The 11,216-nt window shown below is 48.3% G+C and overlaps 1 protein-coding gene across 4 annotated transcripts in view; it reads left to right on the top strand.

Annotated features, from left to right (window-relative positions):
• AK2 (adenylate kinase 2) overlaps nt 1-10,932 on the top strand; it is a 19,991-nt gene extending 9,059 nt beyond the window's left edge. Inside the window, exons 3-7 of one of the 4 annotated variants that reach the window (XM_077769456.1) lie at nt 1,192-1,302; nt 1,432-1,526; nt 6,173-6,245; nt 7,590-7,785; nt 10,030-10,932. In XM_077769456.1, the coding sequence (XP_077625582.1) occupies nt 1,192-1,302; nt 1,432-1,526; nt 6,173-6,245; nt 7,590-7,785; nt 10,030-10,034 (480 nt within the window). In that variant the 3' untranslated portion in view covers nt 10,035-10,932. The other 3 variants (XM_077769458.1, XM_077769455.1, XM_077769457.1) reach the window with 3 other exon arrangements.
• Nucleotides 10,933-11,216: the final 284 nt, after the last annotated feature.

Genomic DNA, 11,216 nt, shown 5'->3' with positions numbered 1-11,216 from the left:
ATTTTTCCCCCCCCCCCCCATCTCCCACACAAGTGCTCTCTCCCTCTCTCAAATAAATAGACATTTTTTAAAAGTCATTTTGTACTTGGCCCTCTGGTCTTTTCATATCTTAGAATGTTCGTTGGGGAAGGCGCTGGACTTTGCCTTTATCCCCGAGTTACCTCCTGGCAGGCTTTAGGATGCAGTAGCTGTATCCAGTGGTGCCCTGCCTGCCCACTCGCCCCTTTACTTCTAGCTTTTCCCCTTCGTGTTTGTGAAACTGTGAGTTAAGCTAGAAAGCCAAATATTTTGGACTTTGGATCTTGGCAGAAGATCTTGTACTGAGAAAAAATTGGGATATCGCCACGAGATTACTTATCTGCAGCCTTTACTCAGTCACACAGCTTGTACTTTGTCCCCAAGTTCACAGCTGGTCCCAGGAGATAAGAGCATTAGCTACCAAGATGGGCAGTTACAATGATAGGGAACTTCTCTTTCTATGAAAGCTTGGGAGGAAAACCAGTTTTCAAAAGCTGGGAGAGGTCCTCACTGGGGCTTCTAGAGCGGCTTGCAAGTCTGTCGGGCTGGGGCCTCACTTCCTTGGTTCTGACCCAGTCTTGCCAGTTCAGTGACCTTCTTTGTTACCTCATGTCCAGGATGGCCTGGACCACTTTACTGTTAGCCTAATGAGAATTGTGAAATGGAAGGTTGGCACCTTTCTGCATTTTAGTCAACCCCCACCTCAGGTGAGCTCTCAGCCATGAGCCCTCACCTTTCTTGTGCTTTGAGGACAGCTGCTTGCTGATGTGCTGTTATCTGATGGGAAGGATTCTTTTTTTTTTTTTTTAAATGTTTATTTATTTTTGAGAGAGACAGAGCACGAGCTGGGAAGGAGCAGAGAGAAGGAGACAGAACCAGAAGCAGGCTCCAGGCTCTGAGCTAGCTGTCAGCACAGAGCCCGACGCGGGGGCTCGAACCCACAAACTGTGAGATCATGACCTAAGCCAATGTTGGGCACTTAACCGACTGAGCCACCCAAGCGCCACAAATGGAGCCATTCCTGATTTGCTCTGGTTTTTGCTTTTCTGGGGCCAAGAGAACATACTGCTTAGTAATCAGGTTGTATGGACACAGACTACTGGCCCTAGAGTTGGGCTAATGTCATCTAATTAACAGATTTAAACCCGAGGCTGTCTTGTTCTTAACTTCCAGGTGAGCGACGAAATGGTAGTGGAGCTCATTGAGAAGAATTTGGAGGCGCCTCAGTGCAAAAATGGTTTTCTCCTAGATGGCTTCCCTCGGACTGTGAGGCAGGCAGAAATGGTGGGTGTCTTGCGTTTGTGTCACCGTCGCATGAAAATGAAGGGTTGGCCCTTTAGCTGTTAATTCCTCTGAGGGAAATGGCTCCAGTCGGGCTCTGGTAGCTTAGGCGGGCCACATACTCTCTTACAGCTTGACAACCTCATGGAGAAGAGGAAAGAGAAGCTGGACTCTGTGATTGAATTCAGCATCCCAGACTCTCTGCTCATCCGAAGAATCACAGGAAGGTATTTGTCCTCTGGAAGGTTCCTTCTGGCGCTGCCTCCTCAGAGCTTTGTCAGGCCGCCAGAGCTGCTCTTACCAGATCCCAGCCACGCAGCTTAGGGCCATTTTAACTGCATTGGTCTTGTTCGGTGACATCCGCCGATGTGGTGGCATGGGATGGGGATACGTGGCAAGCAGAGCAAGGGATTTGAAATCAGACAGCATCTCAGTCCGGTCACCTTTTCGCTCCAACCCTAGCCAAGTTTCCCAGCCTCTCCAAGGCTGAGCGCTCCTGCGTAGAGTGGGGTGAATACGACCTGCTGCAAAGAACTGTTGTGCATTTTAGATACACAAGGTGCACACGCCAGAGTCTTGCTTACAGTAGGTACTTCCGAAATGCTACATTCCTTAGGTGGTTATCTCCATTTTAGTACCCTCTGAAATCTGCTTTCCGTTGGGAGTTGCCATACCTTGCTGTAGGCTTTGTATAATTGTGAGAATAATATGACCACCTACACAGAGTTTCGAAAATGGAGGAAAACTTTGCTCATGGTACAGCCATCTCAGCCAGATGCACTATTTCTTTGTTGCATGCTTTGTTTTAAAGTGCTTGTTTCTTGGGTCACCTGGCTGACTGAGTCGGTGGAGCACGCAGTTCTTGGTTCAAGCCCCACACTGGGTGTAGAGTTTACTTTTAAAAAAAATGAAGAAGAAGAAGAAGAAATATATTCTTACAAGTACTTGTTTCTCTTTGTAGTCAACATTGAACCCAGAAATGCTTCTGTTTCTGTTTCGGAACAAGTTTGCTCTGAAAGGTCACCACTGCTTTAGGCTACAGTTTCCTCCGCCCTGTTTCACTGTCCACTCTGCCATCTGCTCTGTGCCTTCCAGAAACCTGTGGGAAGCTCTCAGCCACTAATAGACCTCCCATTGTCATCTTTATTGTGGGCTATGGCTTTTATATCCCTAGTCATTTTATTGGAGTCTCAGGAAGATGGTCAGCCTACCATCTCGAACCAGACATCATGACCATTATTTTTAATTGTTGCCCATGCCCAGTATTTCACGGTAGATGAGCCATCCTTTACTTAATTGTCTCCTTATTGTTGTACAGTTGTGGTTTTTCTCGAGGTCTACTATAAATTGATGCTGTGACCATCATAGTACATGTAAGTTTTTGGATTTAGGGGCACAGTGCTTTCTTATAAATTTAATGACTTTGATTTCCTAATGAGGTTGGACATTTTTTCCATCCGTCTGCAGTCTGTATCATCACGGAGAGAGGCAGACCTGTAAACAGACAGCAGAGTGAGTGTTACAGGTGTTTTCCTGAGAGGCTTTATTAGATATGCCGGGATCCACCTTTTGTTAATCTCCTATGCAGATGTCCAAGTTTCATGTTTCTAGCTATTCCATAGGCGCCTTCAGTGCAGGAATTTTTTGGTTTTTTTGCATCCCCAATGGCACAGGGTAGACAAAGTTGATATAGGCCAACAAGTGATAAGGTTGATAGGAAGACACATTACCAGGGCTGGGGCCCCTAATGTGCAAAGCAGATGTTAGCAGCACTAGTTGACCCTGGGGCCCTTTGCTTCGTTCGGCCCAGCTTCCTGAGTGCCTGCTTTGTGTGCAACACAGTGCTAGACTCAGGGGCAGGGGACCAGGAAAAGATAGAAAAGAACAATGTGCCCATCCTTGACCTCAGAGAGTCTAGAAGCCATACATGGAACCCGGGCTGGTTAGCACATTGGTAGTCCTAAGGAGCGAGCCTGGGAGCAGGGAGGGAGGGCTTCCTAGGCAAGGCATAGTGTCAACTTGACCTTCCTGGATGGAGAAGATTTTGGTGGGGCTTTCCAGGAAGGGAGTAGAGGCAGGAATAAGTATAGGTTGCAGGAGAGCCTCTAGCTGGGACTAGTGGCAGAATGTCTGTCCAGACCTAGAGGAATGATCTAGAGGAGCTGAGTGGTAGAGTGAGTGCTGTTGGGAAGGCAGGATAAGGGCTTGACTGGGGAAGGTTTGCCAAGGCAAAGAGGATAGATGCATCAGGAGTCATGGATGTTGGTTGGTTTGTTGTTGTTGTTGTGTTTTTTTGTGTTTTCTTGAGGGTTTTTTTTTTCCTTAGAGAGAGAGAGTGAGAGTGGAGGAGGGATAGAGAAAGGGAGAAAGGATCTGAAGCCAGCTCTGTGCTGACAGCATTGAGCCCAACGTAGGGCTCGAACTCACAAACCGCAAGATCATGACCTGAACCAAATTCAGACACTCAGCTGACTAACCCACCCAGGCACCCCCAAGGACATTCTTAAGCCATGAAGTGTGGCAGAAATCGCATTCTAAGAATGTTAGTTTGGCCCTCGCGCACAGGCTAAATTGTGGGAAAAGAGAAACGGATAAGACCCCACCTAGGAGGAGCCTGGCTGTGGCCGACACGTGGCGTTATAGAAGCTTTTAGCTAGGGTTGGCTGGTGGGGAACAGAGATTCTGAAGAGCAAACTACAAGATTGTTGTAGAGAATGAAGAAGACTGAGTCTCTCAGTTTGGGAGTGAATGTTGTCGTGTGACCCGCACCCTCACAGAGGCTGGGACAGGCCAGGCCAGAAGGTGGAGGTGTTTTCTTCAAGTTCACTCTGGATCAGTGGCAGAACTAGCACCGAAAGCCTGCTTTCTGCCTCCGAGTCCACTGCACTGACAGTTGGAAGAAAAAAGTCAGGAACTAGTTGGTTAAATACAGACCTTATTTGATTCTGACATAACGACCCCACTGTAAGAATCTTTTTGATTAGCTCGGACCTCATTTCTGGCAATTTTACGAATCATTACTTTATTTCTTGAATATGTGTGGTTAGTGAGTTTTGGTTTTAACTTATTCAGCGTTGGCTCTCTGGTATCCTGATTTTTCTACCAGTTGGCTCTCTTGATGTCTTGAGCCATCCCCGCTTTGTGGATGAGAAAACAGGCATCTGAAGTATCACACTCGAGGCAGCAGTGGCTCTAGAATCCCAGCCTTGATCGCTCCACATCGCCACCCGCACTGACCACTAGGTCAGGCTCAGGGGCTCTTAGAGCTGTTTTGGTTGGTCCTGAAACCGACCCCACTTTGAGAACTTGGATCTTGGACTTTCTTTCATTTCCCCTGTAGGGAATGAGCCATGCATTCCTCTTAAAATGAAGTCCATGCGCGGGGAAGGAGCAGACTGTTGTATGTAACTGGAGGGCTGAGGGAATCCCAGTGAGGAAGAGATGCAGGCATGTGAACAGGAAAGAGTTGTGTCTGCTGCGGTCCGGCTGCTGTGTGCCATGTGCTTTCCGGAAGGTAGAAGAATCGTGGTCCACATCTCATGCCCTCGGCCTCTCCCTGGATCTCCCGATGGATGCCATTCCCCAGTGGAGGCACCCGAGGAACCGCTTTAGCGATTCCAGTAAAAGAGGGCCAGACCTCCTGTCACATGGTGGCATGTGCAGGCCACTCAGTATAGCTTCTTTACTCAGCCTCACCTGCCCCCACCAATGCTGTAAATGGACCACTTGGCCCTTCAAAACTGTGCTGTCAGTAAAACTCACTATTACATTTTATGAAGGTGTCTGCCCAGGTTTCAATGGTCTGGCTCCAACTTTCCCAGCTCAGCTGATGTGGTGAGATGCTGATCCCTTCAGCCGTCAGAGTGGCTGGGCAGGTGGGCTCTTCCGGAGAGACAGGCACCCACGTACTATATAAATAGTTTTTCTGCACGTGCCAAGAGGTGAAAAATGTTGGGAAGTTCTGGTTTGGCAGACCTTCACAAGGAGAGCAGCCATCAGTTAAATAAGGAAGCCTTGGTTGGGACAAAATGGGGAAACCAGACAGGCCCTGGCTGCCAAGCAGTGTTTGGCCTGCCTTCTTCCCTTCTGAGGTTCTGTGGCCCCTGTGGTGTGGCCACTCCCAGTCAGGAACATGGCACAGATGGAGTGACCAGCTTGATTTTCAGTGCCAAACATATGCTCATTCTTGGGCACTCCGTGGCTGGTTGAGTCAGTGATGTCTCCTGGTGCTGGTATTCATACTGCACTCTCATGCTGGGGTTGCCTTTTATCTACACGATGTCAGAGGTGTGCTGCGCTGTCTAGTGGGCCACGTTCCTCCTATCACACCCGTCTGCTTTTTATTACCAAACTACGATAGAAAATCGGGTTAGGTTCTCTGTCCTCTGCCCCCCATAGCACTTTGCACAAATCGCTATTAAAGGATTATCACATGTACTTTAGTTTTTTTCCCCCATCATCTCCTCCACTAAAGTAAGCACTGCTTGTGATCAGGTATCTTGACTCGTGCTCTGTAGCCCCTGGATTCAGCGTAAGACCTAAATCGGACTAAGCACTTAGTAAAGAAATGTTTGTTGGGTGAGTAGAATGAGTGGCTGTGTGAGACCGGCTTCCCACATTAGGCACTTAGGCCAGCCCCAGCAGCCAGGCACTCATGACCATGTCAGGTCAGAGTAGAAAACAAAACTCCTTCTGGTGAAAGCTCTCCTGGAAGCCCAGTTACCTTCCCAAGCAAGCGATGCCTACAGCTGCGTTGTGTGCTAGGCCAAGTCCTCACATCTAGCTTCTCTGGCGCTACTTGTCAACTGGGCGACCTCTGGGGTACAGGGATACTTTCAGACAACCTGACTCATGTTCACTTGCTGTCTTTCAGGCTGATTCACCCCCTGAGTGGCCGTTCCTACCACGAGGAGTTCAACCCCCCAAAGGAGCCCATGAAAGATGACGTATGTAAACTCGGGGCAAGAAAGTGTCCTTTCTTTCTTGTTCTTTGTTCTTTCCATATTCCCTTTATTCCCACCATTATTAATAACTTAACCACGGGAAGTATCACTACCACATAAATCACATGGGTTGCGACTCTTCTATCTAGACTGTGCCCCTCCAGGTGGTTTATAGTTTGACCTTGAGGTAGATACCAGCACCAGCTACTTCACAGTGCCTGGTTTATGCCTGTTTTTTGTCCAGAGCAGTCCCTCTCTGGCATTACGGTGACCTAAATGGCCAACTAGTCTCAGGAGAAGGCTGTTTGGAAGCTCAGAAGTAGAGCCAAGCTGGGAGAACAGTACTGAAGAGAAATGTGTTGACTGATCCTACTTCAGAAGAATGTCCTTTCTCTTTGGTGACTCTGCTGTGTCCTACAGAATCAGACTATTTTGCCTGGATTAATGTTGCCGAGTTCTTACAACAGTCTTCAATTGCTTAAAGATGTAAAAGGGAGGGGCTCGAACATGTTCACGGTAACATTTGCCATAAAGAGTCCAATTCGTCTGTTTTAAGAACATGCAGTAGGAAGAATTTTCTGGGTTTGCCTTTTTTTTTTAATGTTTACTTATTTTGGAGAGACAGAGAGAGACAAAGCGCAAGCAGGGGAGGGGCCCCAAGAGAGAGAGACACAGAATCTGAAGCAGGCTCCAGGATCTGAGCTGTCAGCACAGAGCCCGATGCAGGACTCAAACTCACAAGTTGAGAGATCATGACCTGAGCTGAAGTCGGACACTCATCCGACTGAGCCACCCAGGCGCCCCTGCCTTTGTCACTTGAGACTAGTTCGTCAGGTCATACAGGATTCAAAGCCATAACGTCAGTTCAGTCACATCTCACCAGGTTGGGAATTCCATCTTTCTCGCTTCACCTGCCGCTTAGAATGGTGATGGCCGACACCCTAGTAAAAACAGCAACGACTTCAGTGACTAAAGTTACAATTGCATATTCTCCTGGTCCTGGGGGCCTCTGTCTTTCTGCCTCTGATCCTAGAAGTTTACCTTGAGGGTAAACAGCCCGAGCAGAAGCTGTGAGAGACAGGCCTTGTCCATCTTCCTCCCTCCAACCCCTTTCCTCGCGCTTGCTGTCTCAGGCTCGCCGACTTCTCTGGATCGGCCGGTCTGTTCTTGGGACCAGCTTGCCAGGAGTAGCAACGTTCTTTGCGGTTTTTTAGCGGAGGGGAGTCTAGATTGTCTTTCTCTCTGATGGACTTTGGGATCAGGCAGCGTCACAAATCCGCATCTGGCATCAGAGAAGGAAACCTTGCTAACGGTCCCAGACTTTCATTGTTCTCTTCCTGTTCTCAGATCACAGGGGAACCCTTGATCCGCCGATCAGATGATAATGAGAAGGCCTTGAAAATCCGCCTGGAGGCCTACCACACTCAGACCACCCCACTGGTGGAGTACTACAGCAAACGAGGGATCCACTCCACCATCGACGCCACCCAGACCCCCGATGTCGTGTTCGCCAGCATCCTAGCGGCCTTCTCCAAAGCCACATGTAAAGACTTGGTTATGTTTATCTAACGTTGGGTCCAAAAAAGGAGTTTCTGTCTTCTTCCTGTCCCTGTTGAGGGAGTGGTGGGGACTGCAGAGCAGGCAGAGAGAAGCTTCCTGAGGCCAGAAAGAATACCATTTGTTGTATTGATTAAAAAAGCACTTGCTTGATGTATCTTTAGCGTGTGTGCAACTCTCATCTCATCTGTTGTGTGTATGTGTGTGCGCTGGTTTTAGGTACGTGTACACTCTTCTTTCTTTCTAAGATACAGACAAGGTTGCTTTATCAGCTGTTCACTCCTTTAGCCATGCTCTTCATTTGATTTTTTTTTTAATGTTTTATTTATTTCTAGGAGAGAGAGAGACAGCGTGAGTAGGGGAGGGTCAGAGAGAGAGGGAGTCACAGACTCTGAAACAGGCTCCAGGCTCTGAGCTGGCAGTCAGCACAGAGCCCGACGTGGGGCTCGAACCCGCGAACTACGAGATCATGACCTAAGCAAAAGTCGGACGCTTAACCGACTAAGCCACCCAGGCGCCCCTGATTTTTTTTTTTTTAACCAAAGTAACCTAAGTCGGCTATCTACCAGGCACCCTAGTTCTAAAACCTCATGGTATTTATCCCATCTCCAGCAACTGAGTAGAAGTCTAGGATCACATAAAGTAATGCAGGGCCGAAGTTCCCTATGGCAGATTGTTGGCAGGAGTTCCACTTGCTCTCCAGCCCACAACGAAAAGCCACCTGAGTCAGTGTGTGGATGCGGATCATTAATTTTGCCCCTAAATGGAAGAAAAAAGGCATTTACGTTACAGATTCCTGAAGTTACTGGGAGAGGATATCACCATAGAAAGATCCAAGCCAAGCTGGAATAGTTTTGTGATCTGTATCACAGTGCTGTAAAGTAGGGATCATTTGGGACCTGTGTTTGAAAACGGAATTGTTGCCAAAGAATTAAACCAAGCAGACGGTCCTTTTGAACTCAGACTGTCTTCTGAACATCCAGGCTGGGCATCTGAGAACAGCCAGTTCACCTCCCAAAGAGAGACCAGGGTAGGTTTGTTTGTTTTCATGTTTCATCTTTGCCTCAGTTTCCAAGTATGAACAGAACAGTGCTTTGGAGGTGATCTATTCTTGGCCTCGTTTTTATTAGAATTTACTCAAACCCAGTCTCTCCAAAATATGAAACCCAAATCAGATGTGTCCCTTTTAAACTCAAACTCTCTCCCCTTCAGATCCAATCCTTCACCCCTGACTTCATGTGGTAGTAGCCACAGACTCCCCAAGAAAAGATCACCCAAAAATAAGATCACCTATGACCGTAACCAGCCTGTATTCCTAACTTCAGCTCCTCAACTGTTAAGCATTTCCTGAGGTCCATGTGGTGCCTTTTGATTTCTGGTTTGATTTGTGGCAAACAGATGAATTAATAGACTGTTAGGAGCCACAAAGCAGTGGCCTCAGGAAAAGCCACTGGAAAACCAGTGGCGGGTCCAGTAAATAATGCCACCTGTCCCCGCATAATCTGCTGACTTGGTGCACTGGGCTCTAGAGTCCCAGTCCCCATCTGACCTGAGTCTCCTGCTGTCTGTGGAACTGTCAGAGGGCTTGTCCATGTGGAAGCTGGGCATGGGTATGTGGCCATCTTGCTTCCCTTTTGTGTGGCTCCAGTGAGTGCCTGCCAGCTGTGTTCTGCCTTGTGTCCCTGGCTGTCAGCTAACCCCACCCATTCTGAACGGAAACCTAGTCTGTCGTGGGGCATTTCTGGGAAGCACATGACTTCAAGGAAGAGGAGTGAAACCAAAACTATGAGCTGTGTGTGTCTGCAAGGGGCCTGGAGTCCTCTGGGTGAGGGTGGCCCCCTAGGCCTTGGGAGCTGATTCCCCTTTCACCGGGGTCAGGGGCAGGCCCTCAGCCTCAAAGCTGAAGTCTTTGAATGTTTGCTAATTGAATGTGCATGATCCTTGCTCAAATATTTGTCACCCACCCGTATACATTCACATGTGCATATTTGGGCTGTGATGACACTAGATCCTGTGGGACGTGTATGCCCTTTTGGGGGTGGGTAGGATTTAGATTTTTGCTTCTTTTGATTACAGAGCCTTAACCGCGGCAGGCATGAGAGCTTTCTCCTGACAGAGAAATATGTCCGGTGTTTGATGCATTTGGTTGCTGGGGCGTGCATGCCTTCCCTGATATTTACTTGGTTTTTAAAACCCCGTTTTCTTCTCTCTTGTTTCCTCTCTATTTCAGCCTAGTAACAGAAGGCCAGGCGAGACTGCACCACTGCTCATCACCCCGCGGCGTGATCCCTGCTCTTAGGTGCTGGGCAGAGGGGAGGGGTGGTCAGGGTGAGGATGGAGAGGGAAGAGTGGTGAGGGCCCCAAAGGGGTAACAAAGACCAGCCATGTGGCAGTGAGGCCATCTCTCTCACACATGATAGAGGGGTCTGAAAGAGTACAGGGGAATGGGGAAATTAATTAAAACAAACTGATTAGAGTGTGTAAGTAGAAATAGGGAAGTACAGTATTGTTTCTAAGGAATTGAAAGTTTGATTTACTGTGGATTGGTGAATTTTTTTTTAAAGCCAATGCTCTAAGACCTCAGCTTTTATCTCAGAACCTCATGGGTCTCCAGGCTAGGAATGCGGGAGATTAAACTGTTCTGTCTTTCCTAAAGCTTGGAAAAGACAGGGTTCGACTACCGACCCTGACCCTGGTCCCCCACACCACAAGATCAGAAGATTATCTCCACAGTGGAAAGAGACGGGGTAGGGGTGGGGGTATGGGGTTCATGGCGGCAGGGTGCTCAGCCAGTCGAGTTGACTCGAGTTGTGGGGGAGGCAGGGCTGGTCTCCCTCCTTAAGGATACACCACTGTTTACCAGTCCACCCGTTCTCATGGGTCAGCTCTCAGCAGCCACCCAGCTTCCCTACATTCTTGCCATCTTCCATCCACAATGTGTGAAGGGACTCTTGTTGATAAACGAACAAGTGTCCTAAGCAACACCATCCAAAGACTGTCCTTGCCATCCTCAAATCCTGTGACTGGGATCACTCGTCAGCACTGTGATGTATTATTTTCAATGAGGTGCCTTTCTTAATTGACCAAATGCTGCCTTGTTTGGCCACTCAATAAAGTATGTTAAAAATTTGTATCCCATGTTGTGGCATTTTTTGAGAGGATCTGGACTAGAAAGATGGCCTTGAATTCTAAATCTAGCTTGGAAGCCCCTTCTTGTCACTAGGGGTCATGAAGGTCCAAGCGTGTGCTCTTTAGATGAACCGCACCCGCTTGAGCCTCCATTCAGATGCAGGCTTTTCTTGCACCAGAGGACAAGGCAGCTTGGCGTAGCGGGGACAGCACTGTGCCTGGAGCTCGGAGGATGTGCCGCGAATCCCGGCCAGTCGTTCCCTCTGCTCCTGTTTCCTTGTCTGAAGA

This window comes from Crocuta crocuta, unplaced genomic scaffold (assembly GCF_008692635.1).
Source record: "Crocuta crocuta isolate KB4526 unplaced genomic scaffold, BGI_CrCroc_1.0 scaffold351, whole genome shotgun sequence".
Classification (NCBI taxonomy): Eukaryota; Metazoa; Chordata; class Mammalia; order Carnivora; family Hyaenidae; genus Crocuta; species Crocuta crocuta.
Note: the sequence above shows the minus strand (reverse complement) of the source record. Positions and strands in the feature narration are given on the sequence as shown.